The sequence below is a fragment of the Manis javanica genome, chromosome 3 (genome assembly GCF_040802235.1).
Source record: "Manis javanica isolate MJ-LG chromosome 3, MJ_LKY, whole genome shotgun sequence".
NCBI classification, from domain to species: domain Eukaryota; kingdom Metazoa; phylum Chordata; class Mammalia; order Pholidota; family Manidae; genus Manis; species Manis javanica.
Genome location: NC_133158.1, coordinates 190637768 through 190651486, shown reverse-complemented (window position 1 = coordinate 190651486; position 13719 = coordinate 190637768). Strand labels below are relative to the sequence as shown.

The following is a 13719-nucleotide window of genomic DNA, read 5'->3' as shown; positions in this document are numbered from 1 at the left end:
GAGGAAGCAGCAGGAGAAGCCACGTTGCAGGAGGTCATGAGGGAGGGGGAGGAAGGAATTGTGCCTTCAGCCCAAGAGATGGTAGAGGATATGTCAGGGGAGAATGAGGAGATGGGGCAGAGGGCCAATCTGTTTCCGAGGCCACTGCCTGAGGCACCAGTCCTTCCCATATTAAAGGCCCCGCCCAGTTGCATTAAAGAAAATAAAAATGCAACAACTGCTGGCTCCTCATGGGGAAGAGCAGCCTGCTCCCCAAGTTGTGGAGCACCCCATACTCGGCCCCTATACCCAGGATGAGCAGGTGGACATGAGCATCCAGTTTCAGCAGAAGCCATTGGAACCTCTGCCTATATGGCTTTTGCATCTCTGGGGTATGGGGGTGGAGAACATTGTTATGTCAGGTTCTGAAATGGGCAGACTGGTTTCCCTGATGACTCACCCTTCCCTCCTGCAGTGGTTGCAAAGTGCCCATGACACCTCAGAGAATCAGATGCTTCTGGATTGGCTGACAGCAGCCATCAGGGCAGTTTGGCCTAATCAGGGTGACTGACCAAATTTACTCACAGCAGTGTAACTCAGGGTGGGTGGGGGTAATATGTTCCCAGCCCAGGGCAAATAACCTTTGAAGCTAAAATCAGTCAAAGGGACAAATAAAATGGGAGAAACCCATTTATTGTTTTCAAGCAGTTGTCCATTTCTGCTTGCCCATGTCTCTCACAACCTGGCTGTAAAAAGGGGCCCCACCAAACCCCTCTGGTCCAGATATACCCTTGTTCCACCCACCCTTTTAATCACCTATTGATATGGAGATGGACTACTTCTCCACACCTTGAAAACACTTATTAATATGGAGATGCACTAAGGCCAGGTGAGAAATTCTGGAAATATTGCAGTTTTACCCACAAACTTCTCAAACCCTCTTTTTGGCTGTCAGAATACTGTTTTCTGGAATCAGTGATTATGGTAATGTGATATTGAATAATGTCTGATGGCCATTGGGCATAAAAAATGTATTTTAAGGTAGATTTCATTTTATCTTTGAAAAATAAGTCACAATACACATTTAAAATGGAATAAAAAACACATTTAGAAAATGGATCATAAAAGTATTTTCCTGGATTTCTTCTTAAAGTATGGATGTGATGTGATTGTAATACAGCACTGCAAAACATAATGGCCCCTCCCTGAATTACCAATTTCCAACTCAGCTGAGGGAGTCCCCAGAACATAAACGTCAGGGCAGAGATGATGCATTTGTTTCCAAAGAAGAGTTACATTGCGGCATGTTCCCTTCAAATTAATTTACATCTTGTTCAGTGAGTGGTAGAATATAACTGAAATATTTAACTATCCAATCAAAAAATGTGAGCATATTTGTTTAGAAAAATAAATGAGCCACATTGGCAGAACATAAACAAAAAGGAACTCTGGATACAGAGGCTGTTGATTTCCTCTCAGCCCAGAATTGTGTCTCTATGATTGTGACTTTTAATTTAAAATGATCATGGGCTTGAAACTTGATTAGATTTGAACATTTGAAAAAAGTTGCAAGGCTTTTTCTTCCTAGTGTGCTCATGTTCTGAATCATAATTATAACATTCTGCCATCATAATTATAACATGCTGCCTGGACCTCAATGCTTTTAGTTAATTCAACCTAATCTTATTTTTTAATGTAGTTCACCAACATTTATAGACCTCTAAAACATTTAGCTGATGGCTTTAAAGATTTCTCATAGTAATATGAGCAAGTTGACTCAATGAAGATCTTGGTTTTAACTCTTAACATGACATTTTAATACAAATTGTAATACTTTTTTTAAACATCTAATACATAGGTTCTGTTTCCTATTCCTTGACTTAGACTTTATTATAAAAATTACATTGACAATGAACTAATTTCTAAATAAGGAAACACATTAATCAGTCTTTATTTAGTTTTTCTAGTAGAATAGAAACAAACATATCAGATTTTTCTAAATTAGATAAATCGTGATAGGACCTTATTTCCCCAACAAATTTTTCCTTAAATAGATATATTTAAAACAATGCATTTGATATAATACAGTTTTTTTTGGATGGTACATGGATACTATAGAATATTTGGAATAGAAATATAATCATGTATATTTCTTCTCTATTATCATAACCACTTTATTTTTCTTTCTTTTTTGTATTGAAAGGATATAATTTTTATTACTCTTAATATTTTCATTGAAAAATTTTTTTAATTTAGTTGTAATAGTAATGTTTTTCACTTATTTTATCATTAGCCTTAGTCCTATTGTTTTACATAATTTTTAGTACCACTTCTTAATGGCTGCATAATACTCCTCAGGACAAAAAGCATAATTCCTTCACTATCAAATTTAGATTGTTTCTAATTTTTGCATGTTACAAATAATACTGAAATTTGTATCTTTTTATGAAAATTATCTGTTTTTGAGGCTATTTTCCAGGGATAAGCCCCAGAAATTAAATTTCAATCAAGGAATCTAAGTTGCCTAAATATATCTGTACCATACTATATTTTGTTAATTTCTTAAATGTGCAGTTTGAAGGAAAAATTTGCAGATTTTGGAGCAATGGTAATGGGCTTTATTTAGAATCTGGCTAGTTGAGATATTGCAGGAAAGTCAAGTGTAACCTTCTAGGAGATTATCTAGATACATAAAAACTCATATTTAAGACCCACAATGACGTTTCTTAACTGAAGAAATTGCAGTAAGAAAACTTAAGGTAAATATGAGTATCTTATTATAGTTAATAGCACTCAGTCATAGTATACACAGCCTTAAAATCATTTTCTCTTTTTCTTTTTCCTTCCTACTGATTTTCTATCAAATTTAACTAATTCATGTAAACAAATGAAAGTGATTCAACTAAACTAATCCACACAGAGATTAAATGCGTGATAACCTCACACTACCATTTTAACATAAAAAAATGGGGGCTTAAAAGTTTTCTGGATGCATGGAAAGAATAATTCATAACACATCAACTACTTTCTCATTTGCCTTCTTGTAATACCTCTCATATTAAACAAATAAGGAAGATGACATCTATCTACCATTGGAATAATTCATATACTTTAGCAGGTGTATTGCAATTATCTGTTTATCTACCTCTTCACTGGACTTGGAGAGAATGTGAGTCCCATAAAGTCAGGGTCCATATCAAGATCTCTGATATTCTTTCCTCCTTGTTTCCTCCTTTCCTTCTTATAATCTTCAGTGTGTCCAGCCCTGTCCTGGGCTCTGAGAATTCAGTGATGACAGAAAAGTTGTCTACTTCTCAAGAATAAATATCTTAGTGGGTAGGAGAGATGAAGTAGTCCAAAGAATACTTGATGAATTCACCCAGATACTGGCAGAGACTATGAAGAAAATAAACAGGGTCATGTGAAGGAGAATGGCTGGGAATGCACTGAGGAAGTAATGTTTGAGCACATGATGCATTTTAAATCCATGGACTGAATAGGATCACTTAGATAAGCAAGGAGGTTAACAGGGAATAGCAAACTTAGGAAATTCCTCTTGACAAATTTTCCTGTGAAGGATCCAGAATAGGGTGGGAATTGGAAGGAGATCTGGACCTAAGAAGCAGTTATTCTCTTTATCTATCTATCTATCTATCTATCTATCTATCTATCTATCTATCTATCTATCTGTCTATCATCTATCATCATCTATCATCATCTATCTCTTATTTTCAGCAGCAGTTGAATTTCTATAGAGATGATCCAGTAGAATAGAAAAAGACTAATTATAAGGATATTAAGGGTAGAAATGCAGGGAAAAAATGAAGATTAGAGGGACTGGATCTTGGAGTGGCTGTACTGAGGTAGGAGTATGGCCACTTCATAATGTTGTCAACTCAGGAGAGAAACAGAGAATATGGATCTTTGTAGTTTTATGGTTGAAAGATAAAGAGATTCTGTCTGACGGCTTTTGTTTCATTGATGACTTGTAAGACAAGGTAATCAGTCTAAATTCAGAGAAAGAGAAGTATGTGGAAATGTGGCTATTAAAGAAGATAAAAGAGTATATAAATTAATCATTTCTGAGAGTGAAAGGAATAAGTTACTAGAGAAGAAGGAGGATTTTTTGGAAATACTGAGTGCCCATTTTGGATCCTTGGTCAAGAATTTTAGAGTGTTACAAAAATCATAAAGTCTGAATCATGCAACTGTTATTTGTTACATGTAAATTGTAACATGTTACATGTTACAGAATCATACAATATGGTACTGCATTTTCCCCCTAGCTTCACTGTGTATATTACTTTTAGATTGAAAAATACTCTGTAACAAAAATTTCCACAACCTTCCTTAAAGCTCTTACGGTAAGTTGTGACTTATCATTAACAGCAGCAGCTGTTATAAACATATAAACATGCATGTAATAGCACTTATCCAGCCATTCAGCATGCTTAGTACACATGTAATTTTGTTTTTTCTGCTTGCCCCCCAGTCCTTTTAATAATCCTGCTGTCCCATCGGGGTCTTGAATGCCATGAGTTTGGAACCAGTGTTATCATAGTCTATTGAAGAAGCATGAAGGGGCATAGAAATTGTGAAGTTTGGTGGTTCTTGGTGACTGTACCCACCTAGGGGAACTAGATAACATGTAAACACTCCAAAGACCACTGCATTTATGTGAGCATCAGTAGAGTTGAATTAGAGACTGAGGATACTGAACCTAATTAGTATTTCTTTCCATATTGTTAAATGAATTCCTCATTAGACAGTGGAGGAATAATTGTTAATTTGGTAATTTCCTGTATCAACGGATCAGGCCATAAAGTGAGGTTTTAATGAAAAACTGGTTAGGAAAAAAAAAGCATCAACACAATCATTACACAAGGTCTCACCTGAAACAGCTGAGATGTTGACATAATAGAAAATGCTTAGAGTCAAGAGCACATTCTACAGTCCCAGTATTCCACACTACTTCCCTTAGAATCTAGGTTTCTAGATGCAGAAATTGTGTCTACATTCTTGGACTCTGCTATGCATTGTATGGTGGGGCAGCAGCGGTCTTGATTGCCGGTGTGGAGAGGTTCTCAGAACTGGCTCCCATTCAAATGAAATGGGTTTGATGCTTTTCAGTATACTTCGGCTCTGACCTACGACGCCGTGCAAGTGATGACTGAAGCTTTCCGAAATCTACGGAAGCAGAGAATTGAAATCTCGCGAAGGGGAAATGCAGGAGACTGCCTGGCAAACCCAGCAGTCCCCTGGGGACAAGGTGTAGAAATAGAAAGAGCCCTCAAACAGGTCAGTCACTCAAAATGATTGTTAATGTGACCTAAATAATGATCACTCCTTTTTTCTGCTGAATAAGTCACCCTTGTTTTATTCCTTAATAAAAACATACTATGTTTATGTTTGTTAATGCTTAATAAAAGTATATTAAGCATTTGTGCTTAATATGAAGGGACTATTATTTCCTAACTGCCCAAAGGTAGGTGAAAGGGTGAAAAGAAACCTCAGGAATGTAGTTTTCTTGACTTGAGCCCAGTAAGAGTAATTGGTTCAGTTTGCGTTTCTGAAGTATATTTGTAACTGCTCCTTTCGCATTTCCTTACTAGGTTCAGGTGGAAGGTCTCTCAGGAAATATAAAGTTTGACCAGAATGGAAAAAGAATAAATTATACAATTAACATCATGGAGCTCAAAACTAATGGGCCCCGGAAGGTAAATCATTAGTGATTTAAATGCATTTCTCTGTCTGTGGAGGTGAGCTAGCTAACCCATAACCTCACCTTCCAAAGAGTCCTGGAAATGTATATTCACACAGGTATTTTAACAATTTCCAGACACCTATATATTTTTGAATATTTTTTTCTAAATCAAATTTATTCATTTCTGGTGAGTAACTTTGAAATATAATCTTTAAATAACTGTACACAGAAGTCAGTTTATGGTTCAGAAGACAAAAGGTAGTTGGTGCAAATATACATGTAACTGTTGAATTTTACATCTTTCTTTTAACTGTAATGACTAAAATGCCATTATTTGGATTTATTTTTATTTCTGTATAATCATTTCCAAACCAGTTACACTTGGAGAATATGAAAAGTGAACATGAAGAGACAAACCATTTTTATTAATTTTTTTTTTTTGCTCTTATAGTCCTTTTCTATTCCTATTAGATTCACATATATAAAAGACACATCTTTGTTTAGAAGAAGCCTACTTAATAGTGGTATACTTTTGGATTCTGATTCACACATATAAAAGACATATCTCTGTTTAGAAGAAGCCTAGTTAATGTTGGATTCAGACATGGGTTTGAAAATGATTAGATGCTAAGGGGATAGGAAGGTCATTTATCCATGTGCCTACCTTGTGGAAACTTTTTCAGATTGGATACTGGAGTGAAGTGGACAAAATGGTTGTTACTCTTACTGAGCTACCTTCTGGAAATGATACCTCTGGGCTTGAGAATAAGACTGTTGTCGTCACCACAATTTTGGTAATTAATTACATATGCCTATGTTTTACTTTACTTTTTCTTATGAAAACTAACTGCCAACTGGAATTACTGTTTATATTTTAGGACAATAACTAATACAGTGCTGATTTTGCAGTGTTTTAGTTATTTATTGCATATTTATTCTGTCAAAAGAAATCCACAAGTATTAACCAAAGCATTCAAAATATTCCCTATCCATTTCAAGATTGAAATTTAGCTTGACTGATAATTCAGGGCCTGGTGCTTACATAGGTGAGCCACTGGAGTGTTTTTGAAGAGTATTCCTCATGTTTCCCCTGGTACTTCACCTTTCCATTCCCATACAATTCTGAGTATGTTCTGTCCTTGCATTTGTTACATGGTTTTAAAACATTGTCAACTTCTCTTAATTCATAATGAAAAATGAACTCATTAAAGACAAGATATCTCCTTTTTTTTTCACTTCAAGTCTCAACAGGATACTTGACACACAGCTAGTGCTAAGTCAGTGTGTCTTGAATGAATGGGAGAAAATGAACTGGATCTTGACATCTAGGCTTTGGATAGATGGAAGGTTGCTGTAGATCGTCATGACAGCTGTGGTGAAATGGAGTGGAGGAAATGGGGCTCACCAATAGTACATAATTTTCTAACAAGACATTTTTTTGTTTTTGCTTTTCTAAGCAGTGATGTAGTAAATCTGTGGGATTCATTGTCCTAACAATACTGAGAAAAAATATGGATATGTTAATGAGGAATTTGGATAAAAACATTGGTCAACACTGGAAATATCTTAAGTGTAAGCTAGGCATTTGATGGTTTTTGACTTAATCATGCTATTGAAAGACACTGTCTCTCTGAGCCCCCAAGTATCCTTGGTGCTACTTGCCAATGGATTGGGCTGTGTTGAGTCATTTTTTCATGCTTCCTCTTTATTATGTTATGATGAAGTGAGACCTGAAGTCTGAGAGGGTAGAATCAGTACAATGATTCTCTCAGTCTGCACATCACCAGCCATGGACCTGATTTCTGCATGAACCTTGCCCTTGAAGCAGCAGTGACACAGGGTTTTGGGTGAATGCTGGTTCTTGGGTTTGGCATAGCCTTATTTAACCTAGAGTAAGATTCAGAGCAACATTACTCCTCTCTAAGCCTAAGGACTTGCAGACATAACAAGAGGACATGCCAACAGCTTGTGCTTTTGAATTTCCTGTTTACTTTAATCCCTACATACAAGCCATATTAATGAAATATACTAGACATTTGAGGACCTTTTTCCTGGAACACTATGCTTAAATTTTTCCTCTAATGTTGTCTACCATCTATACTGTACAATGTCTCTGGCTAATAGGTAATAATTAAACCAGAAGATTTGATTCAATAGGTAACAATTAAATCAGAAGATGTGATTCAGTAGAGTAAATAATGAACACAACTGTTTTTATCAACTGAAGTACTGTCTTTCCATAGGAATCTCCATATGTTATGATGAAGAAAAATCATGAAATGCTTGAAGGCAATGAGCGCTACGAGGGCTACTGTGTTGACTTGGCTGCAGAAATCGCCAAACACTGTGGGTTCAAGTACAAGTTGACCATTGTTGGGGATGGCAAGTATGGGGCCAGGGATGCAGACACGAAAATTTGGAATGGGATGGTTGGAGAACTTGTATATGGGGTAAGTACAGCTCTTTTCGTAGATGAAGTTCATTCAGTTTGAACTATTGTTGACAGAATGTCTCCCCTCCCTGCAAAGTATAAGTCTGAGGTCATTGGTTTCCCACATTATACTCTAGGAATACTGTCTTATTTCCTTGTGAACATTGAAGATTAAGGATGAAAGAAGTAAACATGTATATTAAGTGAGATAGGCATTTCATCTGTCTTGAGGCATATGGGTCCTATGCATTGTTTGAAGACTGCGACAGCGTAGATGCAGTGGAGGGATGTCATTATCATAATCAAGTCAGGTGGATATACTATGTATTTATAAAAAGGAGGGATATTTGGGGAACAAATTGCTTTTTTGTTTATTCTTTACTGATACTCTACCAGGGAAATAATTACTGCCACCTCCCTGATTTCCTTTTCTTCCCTTTTGATTCAGTGATGTAACCATGATTCTTTTCTGACCATGACTCTGGGTACTATTACTTTCCTTTGTTTCCCTTACAGAAAGCTGATATTGCAATTGCTCCATTAACTATTACCCTTGTGAGGGAAGAGGTGATTGACTTCTCAAAGCCCTTTATGAGCCTCGGGATATCTATCATGATCAAGAAGCCTCAGAAGTCCAAACCAGGAGTGTTTTCATTTCTTGATCCTTTAGCCTATGAGATCTGGATGTGCATTGTTTTTGCCTACATTGGGGTCAGTGTAGTTTTATTCCTGGTCAGCAGATTTAGCCCCTACGAGTGGCACACTGAGGAGTTTGAAGATGGAAGAGAAACACAAAGTAGTGAATCAACTAATGAATTTGGGATTTTTAATAGTCTCTGGTTTTCCTTGGGTGCCTTTATGCAGCAAGGATGCGATATTTCGCCAAGGTTGGTTACTCACCTGCTTCAACTTTGTGCATTTTAGGTCTTATGTGGCTATTCATGGTGTTTATGAATTCACTCTACAGAAGTAACCAGCTGCCGACTAACTGTCCAAGCAGTTTATAACTCTTCAGGACAGACTCTTACCATCGGCGTAAGCCTGTGAAGTATTTGAGCAATGTTCTCTGAACGTTGATCATATATTTCCTTGGTGAAATTATACACACCATGGAGAGGCTATAAAATGCATAAGGTTCCTATCATTCCATGCCTCTTGGAGGGGTACCGTGTTTTTGCTGCATGTTCTCATTTTACAGTCATCTGTGAGTTGGCCCACAGACCTGTATATGGGAAAATGGGCAACATTAGTTATCAACTACAAAAGCAATGCTTTGCTTACAAAACTTCATTGGCACACATCCATCTCTTTTATTTTGCCATTATTAGCTCATGGAAATGGAGGAGAGATATTACAAAGTTTTTATAAAGGTTAGGTGGCTGGATTAAAAGGAATGTGTGATATTTTCCAAGTATCCAGAAATACGTAATTGGGTAATAATAGTTGCTGATTCTTACGAAAGTTTATGCAATATTGAGTAGTAATACATGATGAAATAGGTTCATACACCCCACCCCAAGTCTCAGTATGATATATTACTTTCTGCACTAGAATGCCAAAATATAATGAATATATCACAAAACACATATTGCCTTTGTTCATGTTACATACATGAATAAGAATGATAGCCATGTCTGGCCTTTTAGAGGCATAGATCATACTTTTTCTAGAGTGATTGCTTTCACATTTAAAGCCTAATAGACTGGCACATTTTATTTGGGATTGATTACCTTCCTTTGATTCCTTTGATTTACATCTATTTTACTCTATACAGTATGTACACTTAAAAATTAAACATACTACATACTATTGGCAAATCTAATGATTTTTTTAAATGACTCAAACTATCTTTTTTAAGAATTCAAGTTGGTTATTCCAGTTTAGAACAGAGCAGCTTAGTGTCTAAAAATATTAATAATAAGGCATGAAATACACAATTACTTTAGTAATGCTCTTTAAATATTTTTAAAGATATTTTCATCTATTTCTAAGTAAACTTAAGATTTTGAATTAAATTATTAGTATTAATAAGACACATTGAAGTTTTAATCTAGAACGATTTATTAAACTGAGTTATTAAACTAAGTTATTTCTTAATAACTAGAAGGGGTTAACATTTCTAATACTATTTCAATATATTAATTTTAAGTACTTTCAGATAATAAGTGGTTAATTTCAAAAAACTATGTAAGAAATTCAAAAATTTATACTTTTTGAAATCTTTTTTATATACTTCATCCAGTGAGATAAAGGAAATATCATGTATACAAGAAATTATCAATTGCTTAATTCTTTGGTAGTAGGGCATATTTTTGTGACTTACGTGGATCTAAAAAAATCTTAATTCCTTCAGATTTCCAGTAACATCTTTATGGAATTGCATTGAATTAAAAATGTGCCAATGGTACTTGCATGGCATATATATATTTACTTATTCATTTATTTTAATATGTAGTATATATAATATGTATTATAGATAATAATTTTATATATAATGAGATACATGATTATGATAGCCTCTGACAAAATACATGACTCATAGTTTTATCTCCAAATTTAGTTTATCTATTTAAATTAAAGACATTAAAGAAGTTTCTAATAATGAGGGCAGAAAATCCTGACCAAATTGGGATTTCAGAGAACATTTTGGTCCATAAATAATAATAATAATGAAATGATTCATCTTTGGTAAGAAGCTATTGAAGTATAATGTTACCCTCATCCTGAGATGTAAGGCAATTACCGTAGGTGGCATAAACTTATTCTGCCTTTTGAATAAATAAGGAAAAGTGTATGATTGTTCATTATGAACTGGGATATACTGACCTTGTTTCTCATAGATGGATCCTCAGGGTTTTTTGCCCTACTTCTCAGGCATCTTCGATCTGAAGGTAGTTGCTTTAGTGTTCAGTGCTTGTCAAAGAGCAGAAAACATACTTACACATAGGGACTAGAGCACAGGACACATTTAAAGATCTGTTATCCTGGGGTTCACCATGACATCTAGACAACTTGTAATTTTCAACAATCCTAAAATATGACCTTTTGTCTGTGTTTTTGATTTCATTCATGAGTTATGACTCACTATAATTGCACATGTAATAATTTTTATTTCCTGTTAAGATAAACAGATTTTAGATCGCAAATTTTTTTCTTTTTTGACAATCAATGTTTTGCCACAGAACGTATGTGAGCCAAATTCACTTTATGAAAAAATTTTAAGTTTACATCTATTTTACTCTATACAGTATGTACACTTAAAAATTAAACATACTACATACTATTGGCAAATCTAATGATTTTTTTAAATGACTCAAACTATCTTTTTTAAGAATTCAAGTTGGTTATTCCAGTTTAGAACAGAGCAGCTTAGTGTCTAAAAATATTAATAATAAGGCATGAAATACACAATTACTTTAGTAATGCTCTTTAAATATTTTTAAAGATATTTTCATCTATTTCTAAGTAAACTTAAGATTTTGAATTAAATTATTAGTATTAATAAGACACATTGAAGTTTTAATCTAGAACGATTTATTAAACTGAACTGGTCATTTGCCCAACATTAAATTTAGAATATGTTAACAATATATTGTTATTGTTGTCTCAAAACCAGAACCACAGAAATTGTGAGAGCAAAATGCTACAGAGTTTACTTTTACCTTCCTGCTTGCCTGTTTTGCCCCAATATCTTAAAGGAAACAAATGAATTTAAAAAAACCATTATCAAAAAATTATTTAATAGAGATTAAAAAGACATGGTAGAACATTCTCATTTATTTACTCCTTTAGTGTTGTTTTGTTATTGAGAGCCATTTTTGTCAGTCACCATAAAATGCAAAATTATATTTGCCCCTCTGAATAGAATGTCTCAGAAACTCTTTCAGAAGCATTAACTGAACCTTTGAAAATGCTTACAAGTAAATAATAAATTGCTCAAAAATTTTGTTTTGAATGATGTACCAGTTCAATAATTTTTTTGTCATATCTTCTAAATTAAAATAAATTAGCATATTTGATCTCATTAAATCTGATTTAAGCACTGGGATAGAGAACAACTTATGTCTTTAACTTGTGTTTATTTTAGAAGGGACAGAATGACTTATAAATGTGATTCTCAAAATACATTGCAAATTAATATGCAATGTATACTGTCAAAAGTAATTACCATGTAATTAGTTTTGTCTGAAGGGATCTGAGGTGTCAGGTACTGAATTTGCACTCTGAGAAGCGGTACATGTCACATAATTATACCTTCCCTTGTTGTGGAATAAGTAGGGGGCAGTTTGAGAGTGGTTGTGTCTGCATAAGGGATTCCCCCAATTTAAAATGTGTTAATATGTTTTTCAGAATATAAGGGAGAAATGTTCAACTTTTCCCATCCTACCATATTTATTTAATCCTTTGCATCTCTTAGAGACTGATGAAAGCTTTTAATTATACTATTTTTGTTTTTCATTGCTTACTCTCTCCTTTATTTTAGCAACAGAGGTTTACCTAAAACATCTAAAATTCTTTACTTTTAAATTAGCTTTCCCCTTTTTCTTGAATGCTTGAGTAGTTGATCCTACAAATATAGCCCAATAATTTAATATAATATCTGGGTTGCATCAAAAGGTGTATTTCTTACTGTTAATTGACAGGAAATTTAGGATATAAATTACCAAATTTGTTTGATTTAAATTTTTTAGAAATGTTCCCTCTTCACTATACCACATCTAATTATTAGACATAGAAGAGTTATTAACAAAAAAGAAAAAGCTGTTATGTGGGTTTGTTAATTACTCAAATATCTTTATATGTAGAATCCTGCCAAGTAGTTCAAAATAATATGGTATATATCTATTTCTGTTTCTATTTTTAGTCTACCTAGGGTTTAAAGTAAATTATTAGGAATCTATTAAGCTTTTGAAAAGTATTTTACATAAGAGTTTATGGTCACAGAAATACTATTTGATTAATTTAAAGCTAGGAATTAATATCTTGGCAAGCTTTCAAATGTCTAATTTGTTTTCTTTGAATTTTCTTTTTTTCTTAAGCAGGAGGCACAAAGAAACAGGGTCATAGCAGTCCATGCTCTGAAGCATCATATTTTTATTCATGAGCAGTTATATTTTGTGTCATGCCTTTGTTTGTAGTATCATTTTTTTCATCTTCTATTTGTACTACATTTAAAAACCTATGTTTTGAACACAAAAAAATACTAACAAAATTTTGGACCTTTTTTTGTGGATTTTGGAAGTTCACTGGCTGAATTAAAGGGAGGGGTTCTTCAGTGTTTAAAGTTACAACTATGGTACATACTCTTTCATTTTTAAAATTTGGGTTTGTTTGTCAACATTCTTCTGAACTTATGGGTGATCTTACATTCTCTTGTTTACGATTACTATACCATGAGTGGATAAAGTACTATGAGCATTTTAATGGATTATTTGCACATTTCTTGAAATTGCTTCATTATAAGATTTCATGCCATAAGATATGGGCACTGTAGCTATGAAAGAATCTCGGGAATCTGCTAGTTTTGGCCTCTGGGTATCTGATCAAATGTAACGAATCTGTACTTCTTACCCAGAATGTTTAATTGTTTCCAGTTTCATTAACC

General features: G+C 34.2%; 1 protein-coding gene across 8 annotated transcripts in view; it reads left to right on the top strand.

The window, feature by feature from the left end:
* GRIA2 (glutamate ionotropic receptor AMPA type subunit 2) overlaps positions 1 to 13719 on the top strand; it is a 134116-nt gene that overhangs the window by 91737 nt on the left and 28660 nt on the right. For all 8 annotated transcript variants that reach the window (XM_036992952.2, XM_036992951.2, XM_036992957.2 and 5 more), the window contains 5 exons: positions 5110 to 5277; positions 5592 to 5696; positions 6367 to 6477; positions 7927 to 8133; positions 8631 to 9001. In XM_036992952.2, the coding sequence (XP_036848847.1) occupies positions 5110 to 5277; positions 5592 to 5696; positions 6367 to 6477; positions 7927 to 8133; positions 8631 to 9001 (962 nt within the window). The remainder of the gene's footprint in view (positions 1 to 5109; positions 5278 to 5591; positions 5697 to 6366; positions 6478 to 7926; positions 8134 to 8630; positions 9002 to 13719) is intronic.